At 42.8% G+C, this 16,667-nt stretch overlaps 1 protein-coding gene across 3 annotated transcripts in view; it reads right to left on the bottom strand.

Moving 5' to 3' along the window:
* Positions 1 to 15,620, bottom strand: part of PEPD (peptidase D) — a 144,971-nt gene extending 129,351 nt beyond the window's left edge. For 2 of the 3 annotated variants that reach the window (XM_088171819.1, XM_014881912.2), the window contains exons 1-3: positions 15,529 to 15,614; positions 10,062 to 10,245; positions 8,730 to 8,857 (exon numbers count right to left, since the gene is read on the bottom strand). In XM_088171819.1, the coding sequence (XP_088027945.1) occupies positions 8,730 to 8,857; positions 10,062 to 10,245; positions 15,529 to 15,572 (356 nt within the window). In that variant the 5' untranslated portion in view covers positions 15,573 to 15,614. Of the gene's footprint in view, positions 1 to 8,729; positions 8,858 to 10,061; positions 10,246 to 15,528 lie in introns of all 3 variants that reach the window. The other variant, XM_088171820.1, reaches the window with a different exon arrangement.
* Between the last annotated feature and the right edge of the window lie 1,047 nt (positions 15,621 to 16,667).

Below are 16,667 nucleotides of genomic sequence, written 5' to 3'. Positions count from 1 at the left end.
ATTCATATTAGAGTAACAGATACAAAACACCACTTTATGGCAAAATCACTTTGTCCACATTATCCTGCAGGTAGCACCTGTATATGGCACTGCAGCACACACACAAGGCATGAATTAAATTACATTTTTCCTCACTTAAATGAGGGAAAGCACATGCACAAGGAGAAAATTGGACAAGCATAATCTTCAGCACTTGAAGTTCTACACAGTCAACAACTCATTGGACAACAACATGCTAGAATGAGCTTAAAGCAGAGTATAAATTTCAGAGAGAGTGCAAACACAGAGTAACAACCTTGGCAAAATTTAAATCAGATAGAAATACATCAGCATATGTAGAGCTGAAGGAGGAAAAGGGATGCAAAACCAATGTTTTAATGCTGTCAGAGATTCACCAATAAACTCCCTTCTCATTACAATATCATCAAGTTAACAGATGGTAAAGCATTAACCAAACAAGAGGGTGTCAAGAACTGCTAGGAAGAACAACACTGCACACTTTAAAAGACACCAGCAGATGTTCCTGATTTTGTCCAAAAAAGTGCCATCACCTTTATATCCAAAAGGAATTCCACTATCTCAAACAAGAAGATTAAAAGGCATCAAGGTAGATTTAAAACAAAACAGTACTAATGGGCTTGCTGGTATCACAGCCAACCTCCAGCAATGTTTTGACTACCTTCATGGTACTCCCTTTCCACATTTCTCTACATTACTGCTACACTCTTTGAAAGAAAACTACCTGCACACATGTAAACTCCCTGCTCCTTTTGATTCAGTCTACAGTAAGATGGATTCTGAGAAAACAGGGGACTTTAAAAGGAATCAAAATGAAGATGACAACTGAAGCTGATCTGATGGAAAACAAGCAGGAGTGTAAGCACAGCCCCATCTGGCTGAGGGGCAGAGAAACAGAGTCCACAAGCATGAAACTGGACACAAGGTGCTGGGTGTGTGACACTGCACTTCCCAGTGCTCTACAGATCATGCAGAATCAGAATAACTAGGAGCAGCAATACAGGCCTCTGGACTTAGGAAATCAGAAATAAAGTATGGAAGAGAATGTCACAGTAAGTCCTAGTAAAAGCCAAACACTGATCTCCCTATTTCATCCATTTCAAGTGTACAGTCTCACTGCTCCCTGTGTAGCTATTCCCACTATATGTATTTCCAAAAGATGAACAGTTCTCTAGACTTTCTATAAATTCTACCTCAAGTAGCAGTGTCTCAATTAGACATTTAAGAGACACTATCAAGAGCTACCCAACAAAAACACAGAAAACTTGCAATTGGTAACCTTTGCTTATTCCTCTCTGCAAAATTCTTCCTTGGAGTCAAGGGCTCTACACAGAAAGAACTGTGACTAAGGAAATGTTTACACACTGAAATCCCCAAAAGATTTCTTGTAGCTCTCTTCTCAAAAAAACAAAACGAAAATAAAGCACAAGAATTATAGTGGTTAAGGTATTAAGTGTAATTTCTAGTCACTATACACAGTAAGTGTTTCACTCAAACATTGGTTTCAATCCATGCTTCTTAACAAAGGAAATTATATACTGAATCTGCCAATAGCAGATGTTCTGCTTGTACTTTGGAAAAACACCAGTACCGAGGTGGGGGGGTAGACAAAGCAGCACTGATTTTTACAGCAGGATTAGATGACCTGAACAGCTTTAAGGAGGAAAGGGATGATAACATTCCCATTTTACAACTTTTAAGGAAAGCCATACCACAAAGAAATTCCATGAATTTGGCACAACAACTCAATGGGCACAAAGAAAAGACAGAACCTACACTTGCACACAGTGCCCTACCCACAACGTCATGCTGTCTCTGACTGCCAGAGCCCCAGCAAGGGGTATACAACAGTGAAACACAATCTGCCAGCTTTACACTCATATTTAACTTTTAAGAAGCATTAATATTGATGATACATTTCCCTAACATATTTTAACAGAGCAGTTCGGTTTGTCTTTTTCTTTTTTGGTTTCTCAACAGAGACCACACTCTTTCAGAGAGTCCTTCCTGAGTATAGATAGGTCACTGGGAATAAAAAACCTAAGGAAAACAGTTAACATCAAGAGCTAAGAATGTGGAATTTCAGAAGTGCAAGAATAGAGGAACCACTGTAGGTATTTCACTTGAGGTTTTGTTCACTGAAGCTCCTTCCCAAATGCAGGGCAACAAGAAGCAGAGCTCTGCCCTCAGGCTGGGCAGTGGCACAGCAGAAGGCAGTGTGGAGGTGCAGAGCTTTGTTGAGGCACTGCTGGCAAACCCCACGGACATTGCTGCTGCTGCAGCTCACCCTCCTACCAGCAACAGCCAAGTCCTTGTAGGAAAAACACACGGAACACCTCATAAAAAAAAGAAAACTTGGATTCTCTGATATTTCAAAATGTTATCAGGAGTTATATCACTGAACTCAGTACTCCTGGTAGCACATGACATAAAGTATAAAATAAGAAATGCCTGGTGGGGGTTATCAACATTCCCTGCCACACCACCAAAATGAGACGTGCTATCTCCATGTGTGGTTGGAAGCCACATACGGATATTAAAAAAACTCTGGTGCAGCATCAAACAGATTTGCTTAGTGCTGGTTCTTTTCTCAATACATCTGAATCAAAAAGAGGAGAGGAAAAAGAAGCACTTTGATGTTTACAAAACCAACAACTGAAGCATTCACTTAAAGGTGTATGCTGGTAGACATGGCCAATCAATGGACTGATACAAATTGCTATTATGGTTTCAAGCCTTCTCAACAAGAAACTTAAGCTGTTTAAGAAAGCCATAAGAAAACAAAAATTTCTAAAAATAATTACTTAGTAAAAGTGATAAAAACAATACACATTCATCCCAGACCAAGAAAGGCTTGTGGACAGTGAGAATACTGGGACAATGACTACACTGAACATGTGAGAAGTCTGAGCATTTCAGCAGTGCTTTTAGAGAAGACAGTTGTCAGTAAAGTGGCAAGAGATTCCAGACATTAATTATTCTGAAAAAGTCATTTTTATCCACAGAGAAATCGGCCAGCAGGCTCATGAGACTCATGATGTTTAACAAGACCAAGTGCTAGAGCTGCATCTGGCTGGGGCAATCCTCAGGATCCATCCAGGCTGGGAATGAACAGGTCAAGAGCAGTCCTGGGAGAAGGACCTGGGGGTGCTGGGGGTGAGGGCTGGCCCTGCCCTGGCCATGTGTGCTGGGACCTCAAACCCCCCTGCCCTGGGCTCAGCCCCAGTAGGGGAGGGGGGATTCTGCCCCTCTGCAGAGCTGCTTTCAGCCTGGGGGTCCCAGCACAGGAAGGGTGTGGAGCTCCTAGAGAGAGTCCAGAGAAGGCACCAGGATGATCAGAGGGCTGGGACAACTGGGATTGTTCAACGTGGAAAAGAGAAGTTTCAGGGTGACCTAACTGCAGCCTGACAGTGCCTGAAGGAGCCAAAAAGAAAGATGGAGAAAGTCTGTTTTCAAGAGCCTGGAGTGACAGGACAAGGGGGAATAGCTTCAAACTAAAATAGAGTCGGTTTAGATTATATATTAGAAATAATTTTTTCTCTGTGAGGGTGCTGAATTCCTGGCACAGGTGGCCCACAGAGGCTGTAGCTGCTCCATCCCTGGAAGTGTTGGATAGGGCTTGGAGCAACCTGGGATAGTGGAAGGCGCCCCTGCCCACGGTGGGAGGTTGGAACTTGATGATCTTTAAAGTCCCTTCCAACCCAGGCCATTCTATGATTCTATGAAATACAATAATAAATGAATGAGGGGAAAGAAATGGAAATCACTGTACCAGGGAGAGAACTGGAATCATGGAAAATAAACACCCCAGGGAATTGCACAAGTAAGTCTTGTCAATCAAAAGCAACCAGCTCTATTGTGCAGTTTTGCAATGATCAGATGAAGGGTAAAGCAACACATGTACTACCTGAGTATTTGTAAAATATTTGACAAAAAAAAAAAAACCTTTCTCAAGACTGCTACTCTCCAAAATCAACTCAAATTGACTTGGACAGAAACACTACAATGTAACCTGAAACCCAATGACTAGTCATAGTAAAAAAGCAGAAAAGCCTAAAGCAGAAAATAAAAATAAATAAATAGATAAAAAGATGAGCATTACCCAGGCTGGGAAACCCTCCAACTGCCACACTGAGAAGTGCTGTGTCAATTTAGATGGATGTTCCCAGAAGTTAAAGCAATAAACAGAAACAGACTGTAAGTCTTGATTAGTGGGATACTGCAAAGATTTAAATTAGTTCTGACACTACTCAGAAACAGAACTGAGTGTGTTTGAGATCCACAGAGAACATTTCCAGGTGGTACCAAACTCTGCAGATAAACTGCAATGCCAACTGGTACAAAGCAGTAATAAGATGACCTACAGTGATTAAAACCTGGGGTTTTTTTAAACTGCAAAATAAAGATTCAGTAGGTACTGGAAAATGATAAACTGCAGTAAAAGATCAAATTGAGACACATAGAAAAAGAAAAGCATATTTCATTTTAGAGAAAAAATTACAATAAAAAACAGCAGGAGATGGCAGATCAGTTCTGAAGATAAAACCAAAAATCACACAGCTCTGGAGCAGGCTATGGACAACAGGACCTGCATGCTCCATTAATAAAAGTCCTGTAAAAAATGTCCTTCATTCCTGCAAAAATGTGCATTAAGAAGAGCAATTAAAGTAATCTGGAGTTTGTTCCCTATAATCCCCAAGCACACTCCACTCCCTTCCCAAATAGCTGTCCTCACTGTCAGCTTCTCTTCTACAGACCTTGCCCTGTTGTTGCCAGAACAAGGGTAATTAATGCACCAGTCTCCATCACCATGATACAGTCAGATGAACAAACCATGCTGTGCACCATTTAATACTCACAATTATTCAAAATACAGATGCCACAAAATCTCACCCATCTCCATGAAAAAGATCAAGAAATCAATTTCTCAGCTTCTAATTTTCATGGTCACAAAAAGACTGTGAGAATAAAAAGGTAAAAGCCCACACAGACTGAGAGGCTACTTTCTTTTACAAAAGTGTTAAGGGGGAAAAAAAGCAAACAACAACCAAAAAAACCCCAAAAACAAACAAACAAAACCAAAACAAAAGAACACCAACAAAAAAACCCAAGAAAAAAAAAACACCAAAAAAACCACAAAACCCCCCCAACCATATACTTCTGCAGTTTTTTCAAAAGGCAGTAAAACTACTCAGCTTTGCTGAGGTCAGTCAAGTGTAATCATCAAAACCAAAGGTTGATTTTGGTCTTAACCTACCTGAAATTGATGACAAGGTTTTAAAGAGCTTCCTCATTAGGTCACTGAGAAATAACTAACATTTGCAAAGCATTTCACTGTGTTTTATTACAGCTCCAAGTGCAAATCCAAGGTTCAACTTTGAACACACAGATAGCTTTCAATCAAATTCATGGAAAAACACTACTTATAGTGTGTGCAATGTCAGATTAAAGCTGCAATACTTACCAGTCATCCAGAGAAAACACAGGAAATTGCAGCATTAATTGGGCACCACAGCACCATTTTATTTTTATGAACCATCAATACATTTAATATGTATTTCTAAAGTTAGAGTGTGAAAGGGTTAAATACTTTTTGTCTTCCATTAAAAACACCCTATGTGGCAAGGCTATTAAGTTATTCTGGCATGCTCTCCACATAAAGCAGCTGCTGTACAGTATGTTTTACTTTATAAAATATCTTTAATCAGCACACTGACTAGTTCTGTCATTTATAATTAAGGAGGTAAATGGCAGGTGCAGCATAAATTAGCAAAACTGAAGTCTTTATGAAGACTTCCAGTCATACCAACTCAAGGCTTTCTAGGAACAGAAACGATGGCTTAACAGCTTCGTTGCACCAAAAACTTGACTAGGTAAGACTATGCCAAGAAAGAGGGAGATTTACAAAACATTTACACTTCTGAAGCCTTTACTGTCCTATATTACCAGATTCATTTCTTAAACTCTTCCTTCTAAAGTTAAAAACAGAAGAACATTGAGGAGCAGAAAAGCCACCCACTGAGCTCAGAGTCATTCTCAGAGTCTGTGTTTCTGCCTTACACATAACACAGGGACAGGGGCAGAGGTACAGGTCAAGTGACAGGCAGAGTGGTTCTCTTACTTGAAAAGATTTTTCCAGCCAACAACTAAGAAACCTGCTGGCCCAACATCTGGAGAAATGCCCACACCCATAATTTAAAAACAGAGCAATGTTGCTGTGATCCCTTCCATGAACAAAAGATCACCAGTCCTACAATTACTCTCATAAAAATTCTGCAACTGTCACCTTAAGTGGCTTTGGTATTTTTCAGAGAAAGTCCATAGTCTGCAAGCTAAACTAAGTATGTCCTTCCCTTTAAAACTGCAGAGGTTATTTTGGCTAGAAGGATTTCTGAAAGGTATTTTTACAAATCTTCAGAGCACACACATTCAGCATGAAGTCCTACCAGATCAGTAACACCTCCAAAGTGGCAGCCACCCCCAACACCAGAAGTGCTTAGTGCTGTGTCCTGGGCTGACCCCAGCCCAGAGTGCTGCATTCCCACCTCCATTCCACCTTCTTCTCCAGAGTCTCCAGGCACCTCCACCTCAGCACCACTCATAAAAACAAGTGCAGTGGTGAGGCTGGAAAAATTTCAGTGCTCATGGTCTCATTTGGAAACTTACAGCTTGCTGATCTCCAAGAAATCACTCTCAGACACCACACTGGCTTTGGCCAAACTAAGACTGCAATTTCAATGGAGTCAAGAAGCCCCATTTTTGTATTACTTCAAGGCAAAAAGATTAACCTTTCTGAATGACACATTATCCACACTATGCTTCAAAAGCAACTCAAATATATGTTCTTCAGAAGTGAAGGCACAACACAACATCAAATGATACATTTAGTAATACAGCAGTGCTAAAACTAGCAAAGAACCTCTTGCATTAATTTTAAGAGAAGCTATGTGTTTCTGCCCAAATCCACAGATTCCCACACCTGTCTTAAACAGAAAGCAGAATAAACACCAGGCAAAGCACCTCCAGCCTGTGCTATGAACAAGCAGACCAGCTGCAGACCTCTGTAAGATACCAACCTCTCAAGCACCACACAAAGCATGACACTCATTTGTGCTTCACTGCTGTTTAAATGACTGCTCCTTCAGTGGGTACACAGTGCCTTCCACAGGCCCAGAAGGAAGCACTTCCAAGGCAAACTCTAGGATAAACTGCAGTGGATGGAAGGCATACTTACTTGTGGTTTTCTTTCAGTGCTAATTTTGAGTTAAAATCCCTAGCTGCGTGCAGTACCCACTGCCAAACAGCTTATGAAGCAGAACTGCTACTGACTCACAAATGAGTTATTCAGCCATCCTCCTTCTGACAAGCAGAAAAAGTACATGACCAGGGCTGACAGAAGAGAAAACAAGATTCAAACAGAGAGATTCAGGAAGGGTAAGGAGAAGGATTTAGAAACAACAAAGACCATTTGTTATACTCTGCAAGAAGACACAATGACAATAAACCACCTTTAACTAGACTTCATAAATTCCATAAATGGACAGGTAAGTGCTGCACAAACAAATCAAAAAGGCCACTTATATAAGTTATAAGCACCACAATATTTTGTTTGAGAATGAAAAATAAAATGCTGGAATTTCAATAATATTTTTAAGCTTTTTTAGATTAGGCACAATCAGAGTGGGTATGAAACAGCTGTTTTGAACTAGCAGAAGAGAACTTAAGGATAGGAAAAAACTGTCTATAAAGTGGGAGCAAACATCAAGTGGGAACTGATTTCAGAGTACACATGTGGGGCTCCAGAATCTGCCCTCCCACACAGGGGTGGCTCACAACTAAAATATTTCAGACAGCAGTATGCAGATTTGTATGCCATCACAATTTCAGTCCCCAGACAGGTCTAAGATAGTGAAATGCATATAAACTCCCTGAGAAGACAGCAGCCATGCCCTGCCATATGGTCTGGCACAGTTCAGCACTTGGGATCAGTTACAACTGTTTTCCTTTTCCCAAAATTAGCATTAAAATACAAGTGATAGCTTCAATTAGAAGTGAAGCAGCTTGTCAAAAGATTAAATTAGAAGCAATCCAGTGTTCTGAGACAATGTAGATGATACAAAAATTTACAGTTTGGTAGAGGGTATAAATACAACTAAGACTGAGAAAATAAATGAACACATAAATAAATCAATTAATTCCTCCACTGCTATGGCCCTGTGCAGTATTTGTACCAAGGTAGATGGAGAGATGTTTATGGCATACTCATAGAATAGCATTAAAATCACATTTTCCTGTCTGTGAGTTCACTTTGAAAAAGCCTGTCAGAGACTAAACTACCTTATGCCATTCAGAAAGCTTCATTAGCTAAGGCTGCTGCAAAATGGCAAAGCAGCTTAAAAAAGCCTGCTTTATTATTTAGCTTGCTTGGACTTTACACAAGATACTGACTTTTCTTTATGGTTCACCTTTCTCTCAGAGCTACCACGAGACTCATGAGTTCCAATTCTAAAGGTATTGTGTTCCAAATGGTGGTGGATCATTTCATATCACATGATCAAGATCATATTTTGTATCTTTGTATATATCACTCTATGTATATATCATTGATTTGGTGGAATCTGATTAAATGACACAACACTGGAGCTCTACAGGCAGTTATGTTATATAAAGTACTTGGATACCCCAGAATGCAGTTAAAAGACAGGTCTTACTTTCCCATCCAAACAGCATAGCTTTCAGGGAGTTGTGGAACAAAAAGCATAGATCTTCCAGTATCAACATCTACTGCTCCAAAGCAGCCTGCTTCAGTTACTCCAAAAGTCCAATGAAAGTAAGATTCCTAGGTTAAAACAAAATATATTCTTAGAAGAAAGACCTCACTTCTACCAGCTCTAAATATACACTACAGTACATATTAATTCTTATTTCCCCATATCTCGAAGAGATCTCTTGCTTTTGGAGGGAGAGAAATAGTTTAGGTCTAAACCTTTTCAGACTGGTTAGTTTTAGGTTAGAATAATACAAATCCCTTTGTTAGCAACTGGAAAGGATCAGAGATTAATAAACTACCATAAAGAGGTTAACTCAGCAGAATAAACATTAAAATACATTCTACCAATCTAGAATTAGGGAATGTATTATCAGGGAGAAACAACCACGTCACAAGAGACAAGGCAAAAGCAGAGTGCAGCTTCATTGGGTTGTGAAGGCAGAGTGCTGAAGTGAAACCCCAACCTTCCCCAGAGAAGAGGAAACTGCACCAGGAAGAGCCTTTATCCAAGAATTATTTTAAGAACAAGCAAGCAAACAACAAAACACCTAAGAATACAGAATTTAATTTTGGTAAGGACAGACATATGCTCCAGTGCATCTCCTCTAAAACCAGACTAACAACTACATTAAGATATGTGCTATCTAAATTAGCATTTACTGTGTTTGTTTCTTCATAACATATAACAGCTCAATTAAATTCACAAAACAAAGTGCTGCAGAATCTATGCAGGGTATGAGATATGTGTAATTTGAGTTCTTTTCCACCAACATGCCCAGAACATGTTAAGTCCTATTTGTAATAGAAGAACACATGAGTACTTAAGGAAGAGTCTAATTCAAGAAGACACATGTTGTAACTTCCAAGATATAGGCTTCTGTTTTATAAAACCATGAAATATACTTTTCTATTAATTCATTCAGCTTAGGTCCACAGTAACATATTTTATTACACAAGGAAGGTTGTTTTTTGGGTCACAAAGACTGGAAAAATGAAGAGATATTCCACTGCTGTCTTTAAGATTAGATTCAGTGATGAGCAGTAAGGCCTTGAACAGGTTTAAGCCCTTTAAACCAGATAATGAGCCTGCACTAAAGCACTGAATGTGAGAGCAGCTCAAAGCTGAAGAAGCAACGTTATGATGAAGCCAATTTATTTAAGTGAAGCAAGACAATGCACATCTGAGAGATAAAGAGAAAATAATTTAAAATCATTTTAAAACTCATGCAGTCAAAGAGAGTTTCTTAATTTGAAGTTTTGATTCAGCCCTTACCTGGCGAAACACAATACCAGTATCAGTACAGTATCTCTGGGTTTCTTCTCCACCCTGCAGCAGAACAATTGAATTCTTCTGGACATCCTTATTCTGCCTCAGGCGTTCACACAGCCGTCTTCTGTTCAAGGCAAAGAGCGCTAGGGGCACTTTCAGAGTCTCATTCCCCAGCCAAAAGGAGGGTCTAGAAGAGATTTTTTCAATTGACAATTAATGGCAAGGACAGCAGTTAGCACAATTTAGATGCACAGTGTTCACCAGTTTAGTTTTAGTTCAACTCTACTAACAAGAGGCTCATCACTCATGGAGAGATGTTGTACATATGCATTGATCTCAACCATCAAACATTGCTCACACAAGTACCAGAGGAAAAAGATGGAAACAGGGGACAAGGCTGGCTGCAGCTACAGCCCTCAGCATGTCCCTCATTACATCCCTTTGGGTGACACAGCACAAAGTGACTACAGCCCATGTCAGCCTCTCAGAGGAGAGGCAAAGCAGGAGGGCAGAAAATTAGTTCTGAGTTGCTGAAAACAGACGTGGAAGTTTACATTAAGTCCAACTTTAAACTTCAGCAAGTCCTTCTGGGAAACGGAGTGGAGAGAAAAGATGATGGATAGCAGACACAGGACATCATTCCCCATACTCACACAGTATTTCAATATATGTATGTTTGTTCTTGCATGCACATAAGCAGCTTCAACCTGTGACTGAACTCCAACACGTGGCCACAGAAGCCTGTATTGGGTACTAATGCCTGTCCCTAAGGCCACACAAATGTGCCCAGACAGCCCAGAAAGTTTCTGAAAGAGGGCACTCAGCAGAGCTGCAAGTGCGAGGATACAGTTTAAAAGCAGAGCTCGCTGTTACTAAGTAATTTTAGATGTTGAAAGTACCTCAAGAACATGTGGCTGATTCACTTACATTTGTTTGGCGTCCATGAGTGCACTTTTTGGAGTAGAAACACTATAACCTTTCTGGGATATGGAGCAAGGGAGGAATTTAACCAGATGATTTGAGAAAAATCTAAAAGCAGTTTATTTTGGGAGTGATTTTTTTATGCTTAATATAGCAAAGCTGTGCTTTGGAGCTTCAGTATTAGAGATAATGAATAAAATTTATCCATAAAATCCTATTATTTAAGTCCAATTTGTCCCTCTACTCCAGCTTTTCCAAGACTGACTGACTGAATGGTCACTTTCTGTCAGCTATGATTTACAGGAGATGCCAGAAAGGTGCAGTTAACTTGTTACTGTGTTAAGATGACAAGAAATGAACCAACCACCAAAGGACTTAACCTTAGAGGAGCAAAGCTCCACATCTTAATTATTATATAGCTTTCATAGGCAATCTGAAAGGTAACCTTTGATTTATAGCTGCATAACCTCCTAAAAGACTTTATCAACCTCAGAAATGTAAACCCTATAATTTCCTACTGCAGCCACAGCATAAAAGAGCTAATAAAACACTTTATTTTACTTGCTTATAACAACTTGATGTAACAGCATAAGTAATTTTAGAAGGTAAAATACTGTTCTTGCTAATCCAATTTTCAAACTATCTGCTTACAAGTTCAGCTGATGGTACACAAAACCCAAATGTGTTTATTTTTATTCCTTCTAAAACACACCTGACAACCCAGCACCAAGGCAGGTAATCATCACAAGGGCTGCAGACTGCTTATTGCAGCACATCAGCACAGCCTGGGAGCACAGCATAACTTTTGTTTTGGTGTCCCCATGCCTGTAGGAAGAAGGAAGCAAGTTCATACAATCCTATCAAGAGCTGGAAGAACTGGAAGTTCTAAGCCAGATAGTAAACCTTAAACTAAAGATAGGCAAGGCTTTCCAGATCCAAAGCTGTGGCTTAGTAATTCAGCAGTGCACAAGAGGCTGAAAATGCTGTTCTCCATGCAGGATCATCCCTTGCAGTAAGTACATGCAACAGCCTGGAAATCATATGCTCACCTTATGGGACATTTATAAAAGGGAGGAGAGAACATCATCAGATGCCCTCATACCATATGTTGCTCTCAGATCTTTGTGTCTGCTGATTAAAAAAAAAAACCCAAAAAAATCCAACAGGCAGAGGCCGTAGCACAGCCTGTCTCATGCTTTGCTTCAAAGGAAGGAAAAAAGTCACCTTCATTGCAAGTTTACTCGCTTCAAAAGTTTGGAGATCTTTTTCTGTGATTTAAAAAAAAAAAAAAAAAAAAAAAGAGAGAGAGAACTCTGACCTCTCTCCTCCAGGCCTATTCCTACACCCTGGAGTTCACAGAAAGCTGCTACAAAGGCATATTTTCGTCTCCCTTAAGTCAAATATGAATGCTTTTATTACACTTAAAACCTTTGGCAATCCAAATGAGACTCAAGGAGAAATAATGGCATCAGGCAGCAATTCATACCAGTAGTTTTACTGAGCCACTTAAGGGTATCTTTTACAGGGCCCTTAATGCTAAAGTGAAAATGCATTCTAGTGCAAAATGATAGTTCTTGTACACATTTTCTCTAAGTGAAAATGTGTTCTTCCTTGGACATAACAGATCCCACTTTCCCTGTCTGAATATGGTGCCACAGTATAAATCCACAGCAGAGCATGGCCTCTGCTGTTGTTTTAGAGTGGCACAGTTTCTTTAGGAGAATGGCCTTGGTCTGTGTTTTAAGGCTACTGTAGAAATCACATGAACATGCTGGACCCTGCAGCAAGGGCTGCAGGACCCAGGGGCTGGGCTGAGTGCTGCTGCAAATCCTGCTCTGTTCTCAGGTTCTCTGCTGAGCACTCACGTTAATTCACATCTCAGACAGAGTGAGCTGGCCAGGAAATACACCTACTTTTACAACTGGAATTCTGCAGAGAAAACCAGCTAGGTTTTAGAGAGAATATTCAACTTAGATGAGTTTGCTTCCTCCACAGCTCTTGTTCTCTTTTTTCTCCTGCAAGCACCCAGATACCAAACTGATGGCACTCCCATGGATGGACTGACAACACAGCAGAACACCCACAGGTGCTGCTTTGCCTATGCCTTTGCAAGAGATCCAGTCACTTGGCACACATGAGCTGTGCACAAGCTCTCCACAGCTAACACAGAGAGCTCTTTTCAGAGACAATACTGACAGGGGCATTTAAATCTTACCAAAAAGTGTATGGCTGTACACCTGGCTTTCCATGGCAAATAAAAACTGGGAAACAGAACTCTCATAATACTCAAGATCACAAGAAAAAGGTCACACATAGGACTGGCTGTTCAGTAACTTGTAGTAAATTGAGTGGGTACATGTATGTAACTGCCCCACATGTGTATCAACCCTACAGATACACATGCAGTTACACTGTAGGCAGGGTAAATTTGCCTCGGAACAAAACTGCCACAAAAACTCTCTCTAGGGAAGCTTTTCATTTCGGTCCATGATCTCTAATCATTCAGCTTTATCCCACAAGACACACAAGTCACAGAATCATAGAATGGGTTGGACTGGAACAGACCTTAAAGATCATCTTGTTCCACGTCCCTGTCATGAGCAAGGACATCTCCCACCAGACCAGGCTGCTCAAGGCTTTGCACAGCCTGGCCTTGAATACTGCAGGTGCTGGGGCATCCACAGCTCCCTGGGCAATCTGTTCCAGCATCTTACCACTCTTACAGTTAAGAATTTCTTCCCAATATCCAGCCTAAATTTCCACTCTTTCAGTTTCTACCTATTACTCCATGCCCTATCACTACAGCTCCCGATGAACAGTCCCTCTCCAGTTTCCCTGTAGCTCCTTCAGACACTGGAAGGTGCTGAGAGTCTCCACACAGCCTTCTCCTTTCCTGAACAGCCACAATTTTCTCAGCCTGTCTTCTTACAAGAGGCACTTCAGTGCTCTGATCAACTTTGTGCTTCAGCAGAGTTCTCAGAATTAATACAACACATTGGCTGGTCCTTCAGGGTCGGTTTCTTCTGTTAGCACAAGGACTCCAGCATCTCCAGACACAAACTCAACCCAAAACTCTCATGTGAAGTTACACATTTAATAAAGAAATGTATTTGATACAAGCACTGCTTTGTGGTGCATGCATCTTTGAAGCTATGCAGACTTCTGCAAATAAACCTTAGCCAGTGTCAAAGTGGATATCTGCAAGAACAAAACAGGGCAAGAGAAGCTCAGCTCCCTTGTTTTCTCCAGTCTGGTACCAGCATTCAACCACTGCTCAGCCTGGTAAAGGCCTCCCCCAGTAGCTGACAGTTTCCTGCTGGCTGTCACATACAATTTTTATGATCACTTAGGCTCAAGCTCACAGACAAGCTCTTTTATTTTATTATACTGCAAGTGAAATATAGCTAGGAACATTAAACTACATCTGTTCATTTAAAGGGTATTTTTCTTTTGCCTGGAGCTCCTGATTTTCAATGCTTATTTCAGAAGTTTTATATTTTAGAGAGCACACATTCTGGCACTATATTCATCTAACATTTTGGATTTGTTGTAAAGCAACCACCAGAACATACTGGTAACCAAAACTCCTATTTTATCTCTGGTTTTCCTACCATTTTTCAGTTAACCTTTTGTACTTCTGGTCTTTCTGAGCAGAAAATTAATGGACTGCCATTTCTGTTCTACTGAGATCCCACAGAGATGATCCAGATTTCAGTGAAGATGAGAAACCACTGAAACTACTTCTCAGAAAATTTTCACTTGTTTGTTGACTGGGCCTTATTTTTTTTATTTGTTTTGTGCAACAGATTCATCAACATCAGCCTGAAGCCTAAACAATTGTCTATGCCATTTCCATATCCCATATGTAAAGCGCAAGAGGCCTATACTAACAGCAGGACAAGGAAACAGTAACTACAGCTGTTCAAGGTATAAAATGGGTATCTTCTTCAACTCAGTGCTTCTTGTAAAGTTGACAGCTGGAAGTCCCGGCGCCGCTCCACGTCGTTCCCAGCAGCCCAGCCCAGGTGGGAGCTCCCGGGGCAGGGCACGCCCGGACAGCGCTGGGGACACCAGAGCCGGAGGGGACCCCCAGGGCAGCGACCTCCCCAAAGCCCCGGGTCACAGCCGAGCCCCAGCGCGACCCGCGTTCGGCAACTTTGGAAACTTCTCCCTTCGTTCTGATACACTTATAACAGCACCTTCTTACAGCACGGGAAGAAATGGCTGGATTTTGCTGCAAAACGTGGGGAAACCCTTGTGCTGTGTAATCCAAACCACCTTTAAGCACCGCTTCCAAACCTGACACAATTTAAAGGATAACGCTCAGCTGAGGACCCTTCACAGCCCTCTCATCGCCCCGCGCAAAACCCGAAATCCTTTCGGGGAACCCCGGGTCCAGCGCCCGCAGCCCAGCGCCAGCCTATGCCCTGCCTGCCTGCCCGGCCCGGAACACCGCTGGCCCACCGGGCCCCCGCGAGCACCGTGCCCGTCGCAGGGAGCGGGGTGCCGGCTGTCCGGGGCTCCCGGGGCCGGTCCGGAGCGCACTCACCCCGCCGCCGCAGCCATGTTCGCTCGCCAGCCCTGCGCTGTCATGTGACGGCGGCGCCTCAGCGCGGGGCGGGCGGAGCGGCCCCATCGCCCTGCCCTCAGAGCCCAGCCCGGCCCTGCCTTCACGGCCCCATCGCCCTGCCCTCAGAGCCCGGCCCTGCCTTCACGGCCCCGCCGCCCTGCCCTGCCTTCACGGCCCCATCGCCCTGCCCTCAGAGCCCTGCCCTGCCTTCACGGCCCCACCCTGACCCTCAGAGCCCGGCTCTGCCCTGCCTTCACGGCCCCACCCTGGCCCTCAGAGCCCGGCTCTGCCTTCACAGCCCCGCCGCATTCCCTTCACGCCCGGCCCGCCCTGCCGTCACGACCCCACCCTTCCCTCAGAGCCCCGCCGAGCTCCCATCACGCCCGTCCCGCCCCGCCCTCACAGCCACGCCCTCCCATCACAGCCCCGCCCTGCCCTCACAGCCCCACTGCGCTCCCCTCGCGGCTCCGCTGCCTTGCCCACACGCCCATCCCATCCCATCCCATCCCATCCCATCCCATCCCATCCCATCCCATCCCATCCCATCCCATCCCATCCCATCCCCTCAGGCCCGTCCCGCGCTCCCTTCACGGCCCCGCCGCAGGCCGGGCTGGCACCACCCCGGGACTCCCCCGACCCGGGGGTGCCGTCCTGAGGGAACATCTGCGGCTGCCCCGGCCCTCTCCGCCCGTGCTGGCTTCTAAGGAACAATTCCAGGCCTCGAAGCCAATATCACATAATGTAAATACAACCTTTTACAGGGATTGCTGCCCGACCGCTGACCTCTCCTCAATTAATGGTCTCTCAAAAATCCATTTCATGTGCAGTTCTACTGTAATCGCTGGAAGAGATGTTTTGCACCTGCATTTTGAAGTGGTGAAAGGTGTTTAACAGTGGCCTGGGGCGTGGTGTGCTGGAGCCTTGTTTTTTTCCTATTCATACAGATTACGCCAGAACCCAAAACGACTCGTTCTTGCCTCAAAATTACTTGCGCTTGCTTCAAGATCATAAGATACCTGAAGAAACTATCATAGTCCAGGGCACACATATCAAGTAACTCAATGCGGTTGCAAAAGCAAATACTCAGGAGCGTGAAACACAAGAATGAGAGATTGGAG

The sequence above is a fragment of the Sturnus vulgaris genome, chromosome 12 (assembly GCF_052056855.1).
Source record: "Sturnus vulgaris isolate bStuVul1 chromosome 12, bStuVul1.hap1, whole genome shotgun sequence".
Classification (NCBI taxonomy): Eukaryota; Metazoa; Chordata; class Aves; order Passeriformes; family Sturnidae; genus Sturnus; species Sturnus vulgaris.
This window is presented reverse-complemented; position numbering and strand designations above follow the sequence as displayed.